Consider the following 21,373-nt stretch of genomic DNA (forward strand, 5'->3'; position numbering starts at 1 on the left):
CATTGGTCGCAATCATGAGAGCAATAAGCCAATGTACATGTGTCTAATGTACCGAGTGCAATCAGTGTATTCTTAGATCAACGGCCTGCAGTTCGAACACATATCGGTTTTGAGCTGCCACCTAAGCATACGACGGAGAGACGGAGCGAACACGGGCTAGCTGCAAAGCCTTCGCTAACTGCAGAGAAAGGAGATGATATACATACGCGAGATATGTGAAAAGGAACGCCACCAGAGAAAGACGAAACCAAAATGTACCGCAATGTGTGAATGAGCATCTACAACTTGCGTGGAACACGATGCAGATAACATTCACGCATGAGAGCGCAGCGCGCTGTTCACTGCCGCGAAGAAGCAATCAGGGGACACACACAAAAACTTCAAACGGTTCACCACGGCTCGCATCACGCCGCTTCGCAATGCGGAACGGAGCGTTAGCACCTAAAAAGGTAACGCTAGAAGTAAGGAAATCCGAAGATGACCGTAGACAGTTGGCTGAGCGAGGTAAACGTAAGTCCTCAAGCGCCTGCGTTGAATTCCGTGAAGTCCTCGCAATGGCGGCGAGCTCCCATTGCATCTTTTAGTCGTCTGCTAGCCAGAGAACTTCCAGAGAGCAGCCAGACCAAAATCGTCCTGGCAGGTTCTAGCAGCCCGCGGGTAGCCAGAAACGTCCAGCCCGAGCAAAACAAATGCCCGGCGGAAGCGCGTCGCGCGGTGGGCGGAGCAACCAGAGAAAAACGAAGACGCTCTGGCTGGCTCTGGCAGCCCGCGGGTAGCCAGAAGTGGAAAATCGAAGAGGCCCACTGTTTTTTGAGCTCAAGCTCCTTCAAAGTGACGGCGGCACGCTTCCTTTCCCGTTAATTCCTTAGTGCATCGGTCCTTTCTGTTCTCATCCTCCTTCTGCCACGCTTTCACCCCATGGGATCATTTGAAGTATCCTCTTGGTCAGTTGTACAGTCAATGTCCGATTTTTCGGATTTCCTAGGGGCCGCAAAAACATCCGAAAAATCTGGCAGTCCAAAAACAAATGAATGCATGTCTTTAACTGCCCTTAAGGGCTAAAATTGCCACAGGCACGTCCGAAAAAACTCTTAAGGAGATATGGTAAGGTAAATAGTACAAACGAGTTTTAACGTATTTTAGAAGTGCCTGCAGATATTCGCATCAAATTTCGCGCGCTTATAGAAGTGGCTCTTGGTTACAACATGAGACACTTTGTTTGAGTCTAGATGGTTTGCCTTTCCTGTGGCCCACTCGCAAAATTTCAAGTTTGTTTAATTATTTGATGTACCTTTTCTCTGCAAGAACACAGAGGAATGTGATGATATTACAGTGCTTTTCTAAATACCAATAGGTTTTATCTAAACTAAAGAGATATCATATCCACTTTGAAGTTCGCCCCCCCCCCCCTTCCGAAATAACATCTCTGCATGCGCAAAGCCAGAAGGGTGGTTTTTTGCAGTGTAAATTTTTTCCAGTGTTGTCATTCATATCATCAGAGATTTCTTTAGTTCAGAATATTTATGACTGGTTGTAGTACATATGTACAGTTTCACTGGAATTGGATTAATACTTTCTGAGAAAAGGTACAATGAATTTGAAAAAAATCATTAAAAAATCAATTTGAAAATAATTAAGTCTTCTGTTCAAATACTGCTTCTGGATGCTCAAAATGCCCCAGGAGAATACATTTCACTGCTGACTTTCTTGCATGTGTCTCCAAAACCCTTCTTAGCGTTCCTTTTATCAGACATCCTTCCTTGCTCTCAGCAGAGTCACAAAATTCTGCCCTGTCAACACGCTCTTTGTCCGTCCTGTCGAGGGCAATATTACAAAACAGACCTGGAACAATTCCAAGGGCCTCCAGAACAGCTTTTCGTGCAGAATTACCGTCATTGTAGTTGGCTACAGCATTGTTAGTTGCTGTCTTCAATGTGTAAGCACTGACAAAGTTATCTTAGGGCAGCGGCACCAGATGAGTTGGTTGAGCGACTCATTGGTGTTCTGTGTTCGTCCATGAAAACATTTGCTCAGAAGACCAATTACCTTTGAAAGTTCTCATTCTGCTCCATTTGCTGGACGATCGGGCCGTCTTCTCGACAAGTAATATGTTTGAAACTCGAAACAGAGGCGACCACGACCACGTAAGCAAAAGCAACAGTTTGACGTAATAGTTCTTTTCTACAAAGGGCTATCACGTCAAACTCCTGCTTCAAATTGTTAACAAATTCGACTTCGCCCTGCCATCTGCTAGCCGCCTGGTTAGCTCAGATGGTAGACTGACTGCCCCAGAGAGACAGTGGTCCCGGGTTCCAGCCCTGGACCAGGACGAATTTTTCATCAACTGATGCTTTTCTTTCAAGGAACCCATATGGGATTCCTTTGTGGCAATTGCTACAATTGGGTGGATGTCTCATTTTCTTTTAAATAATATATAAGTTTTTAGTACAAATCATTTACTTACCACACACACGCACACAAGTAAAAAAAAAAGAAGAAACACGTCATAGCGAAGAAAACCGCGAACGACAACGATAAACAAACCAGCCTCTGCCCGCCATTCTTAAACGCCAGGACGCGTGGCACACTTCGGTGCGACATTTGAACCGCTTTGAGCTGGCGCTCGACGTTGCGCTTCCGCAGGTTTGCTCCTCATAGTGCAGTCGATTTTTCTGTGCCAAAATCGCAAATTCAACTTTTGGTGGGGTTTAACCTACCATGCCCCCTTAAGGCCTGCCAGTACACTTATTAGGCATATCAATGCTCGTACTGTGACAGGAGACAGGGGTGCACATGTGTATAATTAAGGAATACATACTGTGTCCCGTGACAATTGCCCCTTCCCATGCTTGTTAAGCTTCATCGCTTAACATTACTGTACAAAGGTGAAGCTAACTTTCGGAGACTGGCATTACGCAACGCGTTGTGCTCTGCGAGCTTCGAAGCCAATCGCGAGGATTACAAAGGCGGAGTCGGTGCCATTGTTGATAGCGGCGAATTCTTTCAATGAAAAACACGGCACCACACGGCAAGAAGCTTAATAGCGAACGTAGAAGCAGCTAGGCCTAACACTGCCGCGGTGGTGGCTACGGCTGCCAGCGGATCTGCCTGCGAGAGTACCGGTTCGAGGCAGCGAGATGATCAAAATGGCCGCGGTGGTGGCTTTGATTAATGCCATTTCAGACCTGCAGTCAGGGCAATATACATTGACTATATGGAGTACGGGATGGTGCCGCAAAGCCGTGCGAATTATCGGGCATGCCCGAAAAATAGGGCGTCTGGAAAATTGGTCGTTAACTACTCTGGCAATTCAGCGTGCCGATGACAGGGTGCCAATGACAATTCTTTGCGATTCCTCTGTTACTGGAGCCAGCATTAACACGAATTTCGTTCCCCTTCAATGAAGTTACAGCTAATTTTCCCTGATAGAAGCACAAATTCCCCGAGTATTTCCAGACTATTCAAATTCCTTGAGAATTCCCGGCTTTCCCGGTTGGTAGACTTGTTATGTGTAGCTGGAGCACGTAACAATATCATTACTACGAACACCACATTAACGAACTTGTCAGATTACCAAACTTTTCAAAAATCCCCAGCCAACTTGTTAAAGAAGTACTGACAAAATTTTGAAGTGGGGATAACGCGTGAAATTGATTTATGTGGGCACGCACACATCATATGCAATATATCAACGGTGAATGTAGCTTAGAACATATTTAAAATCAATATAAAGTATGTATGCACAGCCATCCGCAAAATGCAGCACCTCGCAACATCGACATCAAAGAAGGATTATACACAACCGAGAAAACACTACGTCATGTTGGCTGTCATGCTGTTTGCATGGGCTCGTCTTTTCAGTTGTTGCTTGTAGTGGGATGCTCTCCATGTCGTTGCAAACTGCAGAATTAAGCTGCAGTTTTTGTTGTGTGTGCAGATTTCCCCACTATCAGCTTGACTGTGGTGCACTGACTACACAGGAATTGCGAGTACAACACAAGGCCATGTATATACTGCGCCGCTGACTTCTGCCTAACGCATTCAGGGTTAGGGATAGCTATGCATCGTTTTCCCTACAGTAGCCTTCACTGGCAGATGTGAACACACTAGTGTTAAGTACCATGCAGGCCACGACATTCGACACTGATTTGTCTGGTCTTACCAGTGAACGTGTCCAACGCGAGGGTCTTAGGGTTTGTCCTCGCTGTTGCCAGCCACAATATCCGAGTGGCTGCTTTCTAGTGGGTCGAATCAAAAGTGATTGGCTACATCTAATACGGCGGTAACCCCCGCCTGCAGGAAATCGCCGCCGCTGGACGACGATGGTGGCGAGGACATCACACGTGCAGACTAGCAGACTGACAGCAACAGAAAACTCGCGCACCAGCATACATGTCAGAGCGTACATCAGATGTTTTTGTGATAACACGCCAGCTGTGTTTACATTTCTTCTCTGGCCCATTTCGTAGCTCTCCGAAACCTGGACTGGTCGCTACAAACAAGACTCCAAATAATTACCTGTCGCGGTCTGAAGTAAATGACATTTTGTGCCGTGATTATTGGGTCATCAGCTACTTATTGAAGCAGAAAAACCAGATCAAAATTTTCTGTGTCAGTACCCTTAAGTGTCCTTTAAGGTTTCAATGTAAAAATATTTCAGTACTACAAACTTCAGAATACCAAACTTTTCAGAAAAACAATCATTATTCAGTTTCCGTGTCATGTTCAACGCCTCAGCACTATGAACTAATGCATATTCCAAAGACTAGGGATTCTTGGATTTTTGTGTATCTTTCCCGGCAGCCAAACAGTAGGCTAGCACACAAAAAGGTGCAAAAAGCAGACGCCGCGGCGCATGGGTTCAGTAAATCTGAGACATCACTCAATAAAAAAACAAGATAATCTTTTTTTAATCTCTTCCGAAGGCAACAGTGCATCAGGTTTTGCGAGCGCATGTTCTGCCCAGGCAAGTGCAGCCTAGCAACAGAGGCGCGTCTCTTCCTTCTTTCGCAATTCTTTCAGCGCACGCCTCTTTCTTTTGCACTTCTTTCTGCAGCCGTACTAGATACGCACATGGAGAAATGTAACCGTGTGATGTAACCTTCGAACTAGCAGGGATGCGACACGGTCGCACTTTACATTTCCCGAACGGTGTTGTTCACGTGCGCTTGGGCTTTGGAATAGTTCACGTGCCCGCCTCGAGTGAAACAGTTACGGTGCCCACGGCAAGGAATGTGAAAACAAACAAGAAAATTGCACCTTGGAAGCAACCGTGGAGCTTCCTTTTCATCAGCAGTTTTTTCAGCATCAGCATCTGCTCTGCGCGCATCCCTCTTGTTATACAGTGGTGCATGGTGGTGGAATCTATGGAAAATAGCAACAGCGCTGGCCGAGAGCCAACAGCGACATTTTTGTAGATAGCTCAAACGGTAGCAACTTATGAACTGATGGGTCAATGGGCGGAATGGTTCATTTTGGGGCTTTCACTATAACAACCTTTCAGAATAACGAACACCTTTCGGTGGTCCCACATGATTCATCATATCGAGATTTGACTGTAGTTTGCTTTTTTTTCTTTTTCAGTAATGTTATCGTGCAAAAATAAGGAATCAAACAAACAACAAAGAAGTGCGTAAGACCTTACTTGGTGCAGATGATGGCATGTTGTCCCATGACTCCTCTATGTTACTGCTTTCATGAGAAGAATTAGTGTTGTTCTGCTGCATATCCCTGTTTGGCTGAGCTGATGAACCTGAGATGCAAAGAAGAGGGCAGCAAGGAAGAGGTAGTTCTCAGTGTCAAGGGCAACAGAAAAAATCTTTGGCATTTCATGCTTAGCACTAAGTCCCATACCCTTTTTCTTCTTGGTTCCTTTGGCATTGCACAAAGAAAGAGCAAAGAAGAACTTGTCACTGCAGTTCAACTACCACAAACTCACGACGTAGAAATGTGATGCATGACCTAACTCTCTCCCTATACTAATGTCGTGCAGGTCCTCACAGTTCGTATCTAAGTGCTACCAAAGAAGAGGACATCCAAAATTTTCTGCCTTAATTTCAGCACTCGTAGCATCCAACATCCGCATTAATTGATGTACAGCTGAATAGCTCCTAATTAAAGGCAAACTTCAAACTGCAAAGGCAAACTGCAACAAAATTTGGACTGCAAAAGAGAGGCTTATTTCAGACACGAGATATAGAGCAGCCTTCCTGGAAAATTTTACATTGGAAATAAGAGCAGCAAGATTCATCATGAAAAGCTAGCAAAAACAGATGTTCTGATACAGAAAATGAAAAATTGCCGCTCACATCGAAAGGAATGCAGAACACAGAACGCTGAAAACTAGCATGGTTCCTCAGCCCGACTACCAATATCCCATGGTGCCCATGACGTGCTTGAAATCTTGGATGCCAGGGTTGGGTGTTTGCCTCAAATCTGCTAACCAACAGGTGCACGCATCCATTTATACCCCATTTTATACACAGCAGGCAACACTACAGAGGTGCCTTCTTCAGGATGTCTACCAAGTTGACATTTCCAAATTCCCCGAGTTTTCCAGGTTTTCCCTGAGTGCCTTTGCAGAATTTCCTGAGTGATGCAGAACTATGTTTTATGTCAAGAGAGCTGAAACCATATCGCCCAATGCTGTCACTTTTTAGTAAGCATATGAAAAAATGTTTAAATAGACAACCTAATCCAATTTGAATACTAAGGAGTAGTGTTTATGTGATTTTAAAAGAGAATAGAAGGGAGGGGTTAGGAAAATGCTAGTAAATGAAATGACTTCGAAAAAAATTGCAAATGGAGTTGGACATTCTCAAATACGAATAAAAAGGAGATGCCTACAGAAGCAAATATTTTTTAATGTCAGCTATTTCTATCAATTGATAGCAAGCTCAGTGGTATGAGGCCCGAACTTTGTCACAATTGGGATTCTCTCCCAACAGCTTGTAAGTCAACCTCAACTGTATATGTAAGGACAGTTCAGGTATACTCTCAGCCTGCGCACAACGGCTCAGTGTTGTGTTTCACTGCTTTAAAGAGTTTATTTTGGTTTGGATGAGGGACACCTGCATCTCGGCATCAGCCAACACATTGTTTTTTGAGCTCAAGCTCCTTCAAAATGGCGGCAGCACACTTCCTTTCCCGGTCATTCCTCAGTGCGTAGGTCTCTTCTGTTCGCGTCCTCCTCCCGCCACTCATTCGCCTCAAAGACCATTTGAAGCATCTCTTGGTTAGTTGCACAGTCCAAGTCCGATTTTTTGAGCTCCCTAGGGGATGCGAAATCGTCCGAGAAAATCAGCCAGTTGGAAAAAATTAATGCACATCATTTACTGCCCTTAAGGGCTCAAATTGCCACAGGCATATTCGAAAATGCCCTGAAGGCCTATCAGTACACATATTAGGCATATCGGTTCTTGTACTGTGAAAGGAAATACCGGGTGCAAGCGTGTATAATTAAGGAATACATACTGTGTCCCGTGCCAATAGCCCCTTCCCACGCTTGTTATGCTTCACTGCAATACTTTTGTGCATGCTTCACCAAGTAACATTTCTGTACAGAGGCGAAGCTGACTTTCGGGAACCGGCTTTATGCAACGCACTGTGCTTTCCAAGCTTCTAAGCCAATCACGAGGACCGCAAAGGCGGAGTCCGTGCCATTGCTGACAGCAGTGAATTCTTTCAATAAAAAGCATGGCACCCAACGGCAAGAAGCTTCATAGCGAACGTCGAAGCAGCTAGGCCTAGCGATGCCGCAGTGGTGGCTACAGCAGCCAGCGGATCTGCGTGCGAGAGCGCGGTTTGAGGAGGCAAGGTAATCAAAATGGCAGCAGGGGTGGCTTTGCTTAATGCCATTTCGGACCTGCGGTCATGGCAAAACGTCCAGAAAATCGGACGGTGAAGAGTTCTTGCGTCCGAAATTTCAGACGTTCTGATACAATGACTCTATGGGGTACGTGGTGGTGCCGCAAAGCCGTCCAAATTATCGAGAATCCGGAAATTCAGTCGTTGACGGTACACTGGCAACTCCTCCAGCCGATGAAAGGATGTCAAAGACGATTCATTACGGTTCCTGTCTGTTACTCGAGCCAGCATTACCGCGACTTTCGACCCTTTCAATAACATTACAGCTAATTTTCCCTGATAGAGGTACAAATTCCCTGAGTTTTCCCTGAGTTTTTCCAGACTACTCAAAATCCCTGAGAATTCCCGGTTTTCCCGGTTGGTAGACACCCTGACTAATAACTTAAGTCGCCAGTGTCGCAAATTTCCGTGCTATCGCCAAAACAATGTTTTTCAAAGGGTGCGCACATGCAAAACATGTAGATCAAGCAGGCACATGTCTGGGAATTGAAGCATACGAACGGAATGTTCCCTCACTTTCATTGATGAGGCGTTTCCTCTACTTTCCAAGTGCCATAAAGGCATTGCAAAGCATTTTGTTGACTCTGCGCCAAGCTGTAACTTTGGCCACCAACTCCAGACGAGATGGCACTGGTTAGGCTTAGCCAAAGGGGTAATACTGCCGAGGGAAACAATCTCGACATATGTTCGTACCCGTAGATAAATACACATTGATCTGGCGAAAGATCATGCGCACAGGCTGCAGCGCCCGTGAAGCAGGGTTTGCGGGCGATCAGCTGGCAACTACTGCAAATGCGTAGAGAAAAAGTTCTTATGTTCGCTTATTGAGGACATATTCTCGGACAATTACCTTCAGTTTGCACTGACTGGCTGGTGGAGCTGAACCACTTAAATCATCGAATAGGCCGTGTACTACGTCATGAGAAAATGACAGTATCGCCGAAACTGATCGCCTGAAAATACCATCCCTAGTAGGAACAGCAAAAGCTCGCATGTGGACAATGTCCTCAATTGATGAACTTGCAGAACGCAGTTTAAACTGACAGCATCACAGAGTCAATTTCGCCCACATGATATCTGCAATCTGCAATGGCACACATCGCAAGAGGCAAATGCGAAACACTCACAGCCTCGAATGATTTTTCTGCGGTGCTGGAGTTGCAAACAACAATAAATCGATTTTATGTTGAAATATTTCTTCCAGCCTGTCCGATAATTTAGACATTTTTGCTACCCTATCCGCACGCTAAAAAATCTGTCTACAGCTGTATTCACTTTCCGCACACAAACTGAATTGCCAAAGAGCGACAATGCACACAAATTCAATGGGGACCGAGCGCCGCTGAGCAAACTGCTTCTATATCGTTTAGGCAACCCCCACAAGCCTGCTGAGCCAGCACAATGCCGCCACAATTTATTGTTTCTTTCTCTTTCTTTTTTCTTCCGTTTCTCGCTGTTTGCTCATTCTGCCTCTCCTCCTCCGCATCGCCCTCGTTGTTCTCTTCTCAGTCGGCGCACATAATTGAGAAGCATACTTTGCTGCCTCACTTGTTTGCAGGATTTGTTTGCAACCACATTATAACTGGTATTTCGTCTTGCACAGCTGCACTATAAGCGGTATGCGTATATTCTCGAATGTGGCATTTCTCGAATGTGACTGATTTGATCACACATGAAGGCATACTTAACATGCTGCTTAGGCTAAATGTTAAATCTTCACCGGGACCTGACTGCATTCCAGACTCATTCCTTCAGCGTTTCGCGGAAGCCCTGAGCTAGTTCCTTGTGATATTTCAAGCTTCTATTAAAACTGGATCCACACCTGACGACTGGAAGATGGCACGTGTTGTTCCCGTCCTGAAGAAAGGTGACCCGCTTTCTTTGTTCAACTAGTTTCTAAGTTCCCAGAGCATATTGTGGCTAACATCATTTCAAAATTTCTTCAGGAAAATAACATTTTGTCGCAACACCAGCATGGCTTTGGGAAAGGGTTTCGACAGTTACACAGTTACACTATATTTCACTTTTTTGGTTCTGTCACTGACAGGGCCGGCCAGGTAGACTTAATCTTCTTGGACTTCAGCAAGGCTTTCAACCTTGTACCGCATGACAAATTAATAGAGAAACTTCAGATGATAAAACTGCCCGATTTTCTTATTGCCTAGGTTTCATTTTTTTATTGCCTAGAACGTATTTAAAACAGCCTAAACAATATGTATCTATAAACGGTAAAGATTCATGGACCCTTCCAGTCACATCTGGCATCCCTCAGGGCAGCGTGCTTGGGCCACAGCTATTTCTGGTATACTGTAACAACATTGTCGATGTGATTAATGAACCTGTGCAGATTCCCATGTATGCGGATGACTGCATTATCTTCAATGAGATCTGGTGAGCTGATGATCATGTTGTACTAGACACGGCCCTTAACAAAATCCTCACGTGGAGCAATTGACAGGGTATGAAACTAAACTTAGAAAAGACAGTTCTACTACGCGTTACTAGAAAACTCCATCCATTTAAATTCTCCTTTTCTCTGGGTTGAGGACTAATTACAGAAGTAAACGAACATAATTATCTTTGCATGCCACTAACAAGCAACTTAAGCTGGAACACAGACATTTCTAATACTTGCTCCTCTGCCTTACATAGACTCTGCTTGTTGCGCCATAAACTAAAAGATACACTGATTCAGGTTAAAAGACTAACATACGAAACCTTTATAAGGCCTAAATTAGAATATGCGTGAATTGTCTGGGACCTGCATACTACCACTAACCTAAAAGCACTTGAGAAAATCCAAAGGAAAGCCGTCCATTTCATTTTTTCGTGATACAGTCGAACTGTTTCCGTCTCAGCACTAATGCAATCCAAGTTAATCCCAAACCTTCAGTCCCGCCGCAAATTTTTTCGTCTGAAATATTTATATTTGTTAATTAACCAGAAACTTGGATTGAATTCCTCACTGTACATAGCATTATCGACAGCTAGACAAACCTGACATTCCCATCACCTTTCTCTTGCCCCGTACTTTGCTAAGGCTAATTTATTTCAGCATTCTTTCTTTCCTCAGACAATCACTGATTGAAACTCTTTGCCAGCTGACTGTGTGGATTGTACTGACCTTATAAGTGACCGTGTTTTTTAGTTCATATTAGTATTGTTAAGAGTTATTTCCTACTGCTCGTTTTGCTTGAATTTGGATGTTGCAATTTAACATATATATTTTTGTATTCCACCCCTTCTTAGGCCTCATGTCCTGCAGTATGTCATGAATAAATAAAATAAATATTGAGTTCTATGGGAAGACAAATGGGAGTCGCAAAAGAATATATTATGCCCAATCCTGCACAATAAGCAATTACATTATAAGTGGTCCGAGCTGTATTGTTTAATTTAATATTTGTATTTAACAAATTTGTCCAAAGAGAAATTTTGTTGCAGTTGGCCTTATATCTGCATTCGATGCTGCTTAATAATGCACACATCTGCCATGGCCAGATACTAAGTCTGAATAATCAGTTTCCAAAAAAAAAATGGTCATCAAATAAACAAGCTGCTGAAAAGCCAACAAGCTCATAAAGCTAGCCCTCTCTTTTTGGTTAAACTAAATTACGACAGCTTCAGTGTTACAAACCTGTTCTCCTCTAGCGTAAATAGCCAGTAACAGATATTGCAGTAAAAAGCATTTCAATGTGATACACATATTTTCATATGCACACTTACCACCCCTTTGACCGGAGACCATGACACTGATCTTCTTTCCCAGAAAAACATAGTTATTCATCTCACTGATGGCATCTGCAACTGCCTGCTGGTCTCGCAATGTCAGGAATGCAAACCTGTTTTAAATGTCAAGGCACAGCGTAAGTAACATAGCAGCCATGGGAAAAAAAAATAGAACATTATACCAGTGAGCAAACAACAGATACTGTAGGCTCCCGTGATAAAACATTTTTATTATACATAGAAACAATTTGGGCTAATAACAAGCTCAGACTACTATTACAAGATGCTGCCAGCGAGGCTTCTCAGGCTGAAATTTCACTGTGCTGCTGCTTTTGCAACAGTTATAGCTACAACACACATCTTTTGCTTGCCTTCCGACACCTCAGTGCTAGATTAAAAGAACGTCAAAAGTTGGGTCAGTTTGAGACTTTTATACACTCCCAGATCCTGACTGGGAGCTTACCAATATCACTGAAAAGAAAGGTGTAAAAGCACTGCATTCTACTGGTGCTAACATATGAGGCAGAAACTTGGAGACTAAGAAGCCCAAGAACGAGTTAAGGACACCGCAAGGAGCGATGGAGCGAAAGATGTTAGGCCTAACGTTAAGAGAGAGGAAAAGAGCGGTGTGGAACAGAGAGCAAACGGGGATAGCCGATATTGTAACTGACATTAAGAGAAAAAAATGTAGCTGGGCAGGCCGTGTAATACGCAGGACAGAGAAACAGTGGACCATTAGAGTTATAGAAAGGGTGCCAATAGAAGGGAAGCGCAGTCAAGGACAGCAGAGAACTAGGTGGGCTAATGAAATTAGAAAATTTGCAGGCACAAGTTGCAATCAGTTGGCACAGGACAGGGGTAATTTGAGACTGCAGGGAGAGGCCTTTGTCCTGCACAGGACATAAATATAGGCTGATGCACTCCGCTGGGAACCACTAAACCTGCCCCATGAGGCACTGCTGCTTTTAGCACTTCACTTCATTGTCATCGCATCACAGTTGCCTGAAGCATCAATTTTCGAAAGCAGATGTAAGGGAAGGTGACGTGAGGCAGGGAAATTAAAAAAAACTTAGCTCCAGAAGTAAAAACAATCAATGCCTCACACCTTGTTAGGAACAAACCCCAATGGAATGCGCCATTGTTGACAGACACTTTGCATCTCAATGGGGGAGATAGGCCACTTTGGTGCTGGGTATATCAATGGGTGTGGTGTGCACCGGTTAGGCTATTGCGTATTTAACCGTAATCATTGTTATGCGCCCTTACGCTCCAAATTGTCCAGCAGCTCTAGCCACTTTCAGGGGTGGGAGAGCTGGAACAGCTTGTGGAGCAGAATATACAGTTAAACCTTGACATAACGAACTTCAATATAACGAAAGTCTCAATATAATAAGTATAACTTTTCATAACCTCTTGACCTTAGAACACCATGTATTTAGAACTTTTAATATAACAAAGTGTGTTTGTATGCTATTTCAATATAACAAAATTTCACTGTCGCCGTAAAGGAATGCCATCACAATAAATGGAAACTTATGCAGATGCAGCCGGGCAAACGAGTGAATTACAAGCGGCTCTTTGCAAAAACACCTCTCAAATTTCGTGCGGCACCACAAGAGTGACCTCCAAAGTGGAGCCGTATCATGTTCCGTATAAAGTCCAAATGCCTATTTGGATCCTATCGTGCCCCGAGCACTGTGCGCTTTAGGTGCGAGTGAAATTGTGCGAGGGTGAGAGAAGAAAGATGGTGGCTACAGGAGTGCCGCCTTCCCATGCAAGCAAAGGGAAAGAAGGGGAGGGAAGCAAGCTCGCGGTAATTCTATCAAGCGTGCGAGAGGGGAGCGGAGTGTGGGGCAAGTTGGCGCTCATCTCAGTTCTGGCTTTGCATGGCTGTAAGTGCGGCTGAGCGCATATGCAGCCGTGCACCCTGCTTTAGAGGTAATCTGCCACATATACAAGCAGTGGGCGTGCCGAGACAGCGTGCCACCATGTAAGCTGTCTTACGGTGCGTTCAGTATTGGAGGTTGTGCAATCTCGTGTTTCAGTGACGCGTTGGAGCGAGAGGCAGACAAAGCATTCACTCTCCACTGCCGGCACTATTCCTGATAGTGGCATCCCAGTGCGGGCAACGCTATCAGCCTCGGGGGCAGAGTGCACATGAAAGTGTGGCTGGCTTCACTTCATTCATACCGCCCAGAAAATTACAACCGCCCAGAAACCCGAGGGGTGGTTGAGGGCCCCTTTAAGGAGGAGGCCCAGCTGCAACGTGTGCCCCACCCTCACCCCCGAACGAAATTTCTGGCAACACCACTGGCAGTGGTGCCAGGTTTTTTATCTTATTGTGTGATAGCTTTCCCATTTTCATACTGCTGAAACTATAAAGTGGTGCAGCAATGGTGAATTTAGGTAAAAAAATGACTCTTTTGGAGCAGTATGGAGCTACAAGTGCCAGTCAGCACAGGATGACGCAATACGTGCAGCATTCCCTTCACTTCTGTAGGCACTCAGTGGTGCAGGCAAATTCAAGTTCCATGCGAGTGAATGGCTGATTGAAATGTTTTATGGATAGACACAACGGTACATGATCACACCTTTCTGCAGCATGCCCTGTCACCGTGCAGCTGTCTCCCCACAAGTGCACCTCACAGCTGCTGTTGCCATACCAAACTGTGACAAAACCTTCGTGACCTGTGAAAGAAATATCACTTACGGCTTCTTGTTATCTGGTTTCTTAAGCACCACTTTCTCAGGTCCAAACCTCTCAAAGAGTTGGAGGATGTGTTCCTGTAAGTATGGTAAGACATACCATCACATCATTACTGAAGCAGGATTCCATGAAAACATAAATAAATTGAAACAGATACGCAACACCAAAATGTGAGCAATCACAGTTCCACTGATAGCTAATATATTATAGATTAATGTAACACCCTTTGTCAATATTTTGTGGCGTTTTCAATATTTTGTGCACATTTGGCAAGTTTTCTACAGCCAAACTCTTTTTTTTTGCAAGAAGGTACATTCTTCCAATAAATGCAACTAGTAGTATACAGGTTTGTGTAGCACAATATGACACCAGCACACACACATCACAGAAAACTAGGAATATTGGGATGGTTCAAAACATTTTTTGGCTGGGCCTGATGCTCGATTCACGGGAGGGTCACACTTGTCATCGCCAAAAGTTGGGTTTTAGCCTGTTCTACACTGAAATCAAAATGTCGCTTTCCAGACTTGTCAATCAAACTTGAAGGTATGGCTATCACATGAGCCTGATTATTACATATACACCTGGTGGTTAGTGAATAAGATATAAAACCCAGCACGTGCCTCAGATTTTTTACGTGCTGTGCGAGCTGCGCAGTCACGGAGGTCATGCCAAAGAGCCACATGTTTTCAGTCATGCTTCACTTCCTGCAAGCCTTAACGGCAGAGGGTTTCTTTTTCTCTTCTAGTTTCGGTATAAAAGGCGCCTAATCTGCTAGCTTACCACCAATGCATCCACTCTTCCTTCAAATGTAAAATTTTACAGACACGGCTCTGTATCAACACTATCAGAAATTAGGCTTTTTTTTTTTACACATTACAATATTTTGTTGTGACTGGCCTTAAACTTTCTGGATTGGCTTTTACAAAGACTTCATTAAAAATTCAGTTGAGCATAATATATGCAGTTGAAGCTCAATATAATGAAGTCGGTACTAATTGGCAATTAATTTTGATGTATCAAAATCTTTTTTATATTGAAATTCTGCCTTTTTTGTAACACAAGCACAGTCGCTGATGACTTTTCTTACCTATATGGGGCCGCAACGTTTTCCAAATTATCGGGCAATAGGAAAAAGCAAGTTTGAATGAGAAAAAAAATCATTTTGTTAAATTTGAGAGTCGATGACGAAAGATATGGTCTCATGCCATGTATCAATGATATCTTCATATTGTCAAGTAGTAGTGACGGTGAATAATACAGCTGTAGAACTGTGAGTGACACAAACTAACTTTTTTTAAGGCGAACTTATGCCCACAAAAGCAAGTTACCCTCAAAGCACAGCAATAGTGGCGAACACAGTCGTCGATCGCCGAAATCTGATCTGCCAGTTAAGCGCGTCATCTTTTATTCATGAGCCATCAAACGTTCCAGAGTAAGCGCTGGTGCCCGCATGTCTTCCAGAAAGTTCCACACCATTCGCGTCACACATACATGCAATCAGATTACACAAGGTTCGGCGACAACAGACAGCGGATAGAACCATCGATAACATTCCAAAAACGTCCGATACATGCAGGCGCGCGTCCCATGCTGAGCGATAACATTTGTTAGGCAGTGAAAAGTGCTTACCCACAAATGATAAACAAGTCCACGTGTCAATATCGGCGATACAAGTTAAGCAAAGCCACTCTTTTCTGTCCACTATGCCCCCATGGCTGATAGTGTCACCCACAGTGGGACGACGCTATCATGAAAGGCAGCGGGGAGAAAATGCTTTATCTGCCTCTCAATTCAGTGCATCTCAAAAACTCAAGATTACACAAGACTTCGCGTACTACAGGCGTGGGAAGACCGGGCACATAACGCCAGGCCATCTCGGCATGCAGGTCCACTCTGTGGACACACAGCAGATTACCTCTAAAAAGCAGGGCGCACAAGCAGCATGTGCGCTCAGCTAGCCTGCACTAGAAAAGATGTGCGCCAACCTACCCCCACCTCACCCCCCACTCGCGCACACGATTGTGTTACCGCGAGCCCCCCACCCCACTCAGTGCTCTCCCACTTTCCCCTTGTTCATGCAGAAAGACGGAGCTAATCAAACCACTGTCCTTCTCAGCTTACCCTCACATGCTTCCACTCACACCCAAAGCATACTGCACGAGGGCATGATAGGATCTTATCCCACTCATACTTCATACGGAACATGACACGGCTTCACAGCGTCATATCATAAGAAGCCAACAAACACTGACACCAAGGATAGCATAGGGGAAATAGGGTCCTTGGTGCCAGTGTTTGTTCGCTTCTTATGATATGACTAATAAAAATCTGGCCCCTCTGCTAACAACCTGGCTTCACAGCGTGCCACTTGAGGTAGGTTCACGAGCAGCAACTCGTAATTCAACGATCTGACCATCTGTGTCCGCGAAAGTTCTAATTTATTGTCTTGGTATTTGTACACGGCAGCAGTGAAATTTCGTTATACTATAATCATTTATAAACACACTTCGTTATATGTACTGACTCATGAGGTTCTAAATGCATGCTGTTCTAAGGACAAGATATGTGAAAACACCAGCGTGCACTCAGTTTACTACACCAGTACCAGCAAACCTCCTACTTGGTTGTTGAACGCCGCATTCACAGCTATCACCGCCAACCCTAACGCGTTAAGCATCTTTACCTGCTTCACAGAAAGTGGAGCGTAGTGCCCGTCGGAAGTGTACTGCATGCTTTTTAATAAGCAATAACCCAAACACGCTGCCATCGTCACTCACCAGCTCAATTTCATTTCAGTTTTCTGTCACCGTCTTAAAATACCATGCTATAAGAAAAGGACAATGAGCGACTTGGGACGCTCAGGCCCTACCAGCTTGACGCACGTCTAGGTTTCGCGGCACAATGCTTCCCATCATGTAGATGTCAACTACAGCTGAGTCTGTCAAATTTTTCAGTGGCCTCGGATTGTAAATTTTCCCGGTTGGTATTTTTGCTCGAATTTTTTTCCAATACACATGAACGAGGTTATACTGTAGTAAATGTGCTTTACTATACAATAATCATTACTAGAAGAGATAGCACTTAAACGAATAAACAGCTTCAACAGCTTCCCAAGCACACTTTCAAAATGAAAAATTAAATTCAGTCACAGTCAGACACAGCCATGAAAGTTATAACTATGAACATGAGAGTGCATGGCTTTTGGTACAGTCAATGCAGCACAGTGCTACATGTGTGTGGCAGTTCTAAAAGCGGAGGCACTCTCTACTCGATTGTTTTTTGCTGCCTGGGTGCATGCTGTTTCAAGCACAATGCAATGCTTCCTTTGTTCCTGCAAGGGTGGAGGTTTTGGCAAGTTGATTCATGCAATAAAATTTTGTGCCTCATCTTTGTGCACCCTGTGTGTATTGTTCCTGTGTGCCTGTGTAATGTGGCTAACTGTCTTCAGAAGCCGGTGCACAACAACAGCAACTTATCTTTAGGAGTACTCTGTTTAAGATAAATCAGCTATTCAGCACTTCTCCTTTTAACAACCTAAGCAGGTTGTGCAGCCATTTGGGTTTGTAGCCACAGCTGTAGATATTTGAAAGTTCCCTATGCTTTCTAGAATTCTTGCATTATCACTGTACATATGTTATATGACTAGCATAATGACAAAACAGCAATACTGAGGTAAGTTATGTTGAGTGCAGTAAGCTTAGCAGACGACATGTTAGCTGGAAGAGTGTCAATAGATCTAATGGTCACAAAAACGTGGCTGCACTGCTCATGCACTCACTATGCTGCATTTAATGTACCAAGAGCGATGTGATCCCATGTTCTCGCTCATAGATTGTATGACTGTACATCACACAGAATCAAAGGAGTTACCATATAGGTAACTGCTTAAGTTAGCCAAGCTGCAGCATAAGAAAAGTAAACTGGTCGTTGATAAGCTTTATATTGAAAAGAAAACACACGTCTATTACAGTATGACTGACTCCATTGTCAGAAAGGCTAAGCTGGCGTCCATGCCAGCAGCCTGGATTAAATACTGTGAATGCCTCAAATCGCATTGTTCTGCCCTTCGCGCGTCCAAAAATAAGCACTTTTCGCATGGCTTACCGGCTCTCCTTACATCTAATCCCAAGAAGTTTTGCCGTGTTAGATCTCCTGACAATACTACCAACCATTTTCCATTGTGTAATGATCACACACCACTTTCGGAGAGTGAATGTCCCGATGTGTTTAATAGATATTTTGCATCCGTATTCATAAGGGAAGATAATTCCAACATACCCACTGTTCCTGATCATGAATATCAGTACATGGCTCCGATTACCATCTCTGCTAAAGGAATCGCTCATCTTATAGCAAACCTGAAGGTGTCTACAAGCACTGGTGTCAATAACATTTACTCTAAAATTATTAAAAACACTGCAGCGATCGCTAGTTAAATTTTATGCCTCATCTTACAGCAATCAATCAATCATCTGGCTTGCTCCTTACAGACTGGAAAAATGCAAAAATTATCCCCACATTTAAAACCAGAAACAGAAATTCACCGGAAAATTACCACCCCATTTTGCTAACATGCGTTTGCTGCAAATTACTCAAGCACATTATCACTTCTCACATATACAGTTACCTGGAATGTAATTCCTTTTTTCTGAAACAGCACAGCTTCCGGAAAGGTTATTCTTGCGACGTACAACTGCTAGAATTTACGACTGACTTGCATTTCAACAAGGACACTAACCTACAAACTGACTGTATCTTTTTATATTTCGCTAAAGCTTACGACCGCATTGCACATTCCCGTTTGTTCTCAAAATTGTTTGCTCTTTGTTTTGATTCTCTAACCATGTCATGGCTTCGTAATTTTCTTCCTTTCCACCAGCGGTTCACTAGTTAGCAATTTCACCTCTTCACTCTGCGACGTATCATCTTGCGTACCTCAAGGCAGTGTCCTTGGCCATTTGTTTTTAATATACATTAACAACTTACCCGCTGATATAGCTTCCTTCTTACACCTTTTTGCTCATGACTGCATCATTTACCGCTCAATTAATTCTATGGATGTTCACCTCGCTCTCCAAAGTGACCTTAACTACATTTCAAACTGGTGTACTAAATGGCAAATGAGGCTTAACTCCACTAAATGCAAAGCAATCTCTTTCAGTCTCAAGCGTACAAATTCTAACTTCTCATACCTCATTGATAGCACACTAGTATCTTGGGCATCAACATACAAGTATTTAGGTGTTCACCTCATGCATAATCTTTCACGGGCCAAGCACACTCAGAACATTTCTGCCAAGGCTTCCAGGTCACTTGGGTATCTGCGCCGGAACTTGGGAAAGTCCCCCAACAATGTAAGAAAACTGGCTTACCTAATAATTGTACGACTGCAACTAGAATTCACATCAGCTATCTGGTCCCCATATCAAAACTACCTAATCAGAATGCTAGAATCTGTACAACGCGAGAGGGATGGGAGGCCTTACTCTCCAGCTCGGAGGAGGCAGCCCAGAGGGCTGCCACACTCCAGGCAAGCCACAGAGCTCAAGCCAGTGGAACCCTAGAACAGGGACACCGACCAGCCTGAAGACCACTTGTCCTATCTTGTACAATAAATGTTTTCTTTCTCCTTTCTGTACAAAATAGAGCCGCTCATTCCATTCTGGTTCCAGATATTCTCTAGAACTAGAAGATTAGATTAGAATGCTGTTCCATTGCTTTGTTTATGCCTATTTCATGAATATCATTACAACACCAGGCCGCCTCCATTAACTCTGGAGGCACCTTCACGCATTTCACGTGAACTACATAATCAATTTAGCATAAAGCACACACACGGAAGCACCAAAGCCTTCTATGCATTGGCACTTCCACGTGACATCGCTCTTTGGAATGATTTTCCCGACTCTTATTGCATCCATCTGTGACTACCAATCATTCCATAATCAGCTGCGGGAACATTTTTCTAAGGAGTGATGTCGTGACTTGAGTCTCTTCAGTTGGTTTGCATTTCCATTCTTGTTGCTATTGCAGTGTGCCTTGTTATCTTGTGCATCTTCCATCAATTACCTTTCTTGTATGACCACTGTTTTTTCTTACGATATGTATTTCCCACATATGACACATTCATGTTACTCATGGTATAACGCGATGTTCCTAGCACCTACGTATACTTTTTTGTTATCATTTGCTCTGTATAATTTTTCCCTTTTACTTACATCTTGAGTTGTTATTTGGTACTTGTTCCTATACTGTTTATGGTGTTTTTGTCCCCCTTACTCAATGCCTTTTTGGGCTTTGTAAGGTATTTTGAATAAATAAATAAATAAATAAATAAATAAATAAATAAACAAACAAACAAACATAAGCGACCATGGGGCATGTCTTTCTAGCTGTATGGTTAAGCAGGAAATAAGTTTAACTCTACGAAGAAATAACATTTTAAAAACGTTTGCAATTCGACGTGCTCAGAGAAGTATTAAAACGAACCTCCTCAATATGGTTTGGCAAGTTTGCAAGGAAGACTTCCTTTGACTTGTCAGTGCTGCTGTCCTTGGAACCTAAAAAAAATCAGGGGCCAGTCAATATACTACTAGCACACACTACAGGTAGGGCACAATAGACACACAGGGCACAATAGACACAGACTTAGGCACTGCCATCACTAGAGACAAAAACTTTCTGCAAAATGCCTTTTCTTCTTCTTTGTGTTGCTATCGTGACTATTTGCAAAACGTGAACAAGGTGAATACAGGAGCCAACGTTCCGACAAGTGGACTTGTCTTCTTCACGGCGACGTATGCTTTCCTCGCCACAGTATATATAGGTGGGGTTCTTCTAAAGGGGAGAGGGTGTGAGGCGGGAGGATGCGCATCCTCCCGCCTCACACCCTCTCCCCTTTAGAAAAACCCAACCTATATATACTGTGGTGAGGAAAGCATACGTCGCCTTGAAGAAGACAAGTCCACTTGTCGAAACGTTGGCTCCTGCATTCACCTTGTTAACGTTTTGCTCATCGTCTTGAATTTCCATCTGCCGCATTCCCTGTCTTTTCTCTGGATCGTGACT

The 21,373-nt window shown here is 43.7% G+C and overlaps 1 protein-coding gene across 2 annotated transcripts in view; it reads right to left on the minus strand.

Moving 5' to 3' along the window:
* The window catches only part of LOC142572322 (uncharacterized), a 91,517-nt gene that overhangs the window by 63,324 nt on the left and 6,820 nt on the right, over positions 1 to 21,373 (minus strand). For both annotated transcript variants that reach the window (XR_012826042.1, XM_075681332.1), the window contains exons 5-8: positions 20,795 to 20,865; positions 14,306 to 14,379; positions 11,593 to 11,708; positions 5,645 to 5,752 (exon numbers count right to left, since the gene is read on the minus strand). Coding sequence is in view for 1 of the 2 variants with exons in the window: in XM_075681332.1 (XP_075537447.1) it covers positions 5,645 to 5,752; positions 11,593 to 11,708; positions 14,306 to 14,379; positions 20,795 to 20,865 (369 nt within the window). In the remaining variant the exon portion in view is untranslated. The remainder of the gene's footprint in view (positions 1 to 5,644; positions 5,753 to 11,592; positions 11,709 to 14,305; positions 14,380 to 20,794; positions 20,866 to 21,373) is intronic.

This window comes from Dermacentor variabilis, chromosome 2 (assembly GCF_050947875.1).
Source record: "Dermacentor variabilis isolate Ectoservices chromosome 2, ASM5094787v1, whole genome shotgun sequence".
NCBI lineage: Eukaryota > Metazoa > Arthropoda > Arachnida > Ixodida > Ixodidae > Dermacentor > Dermacentor variabilis.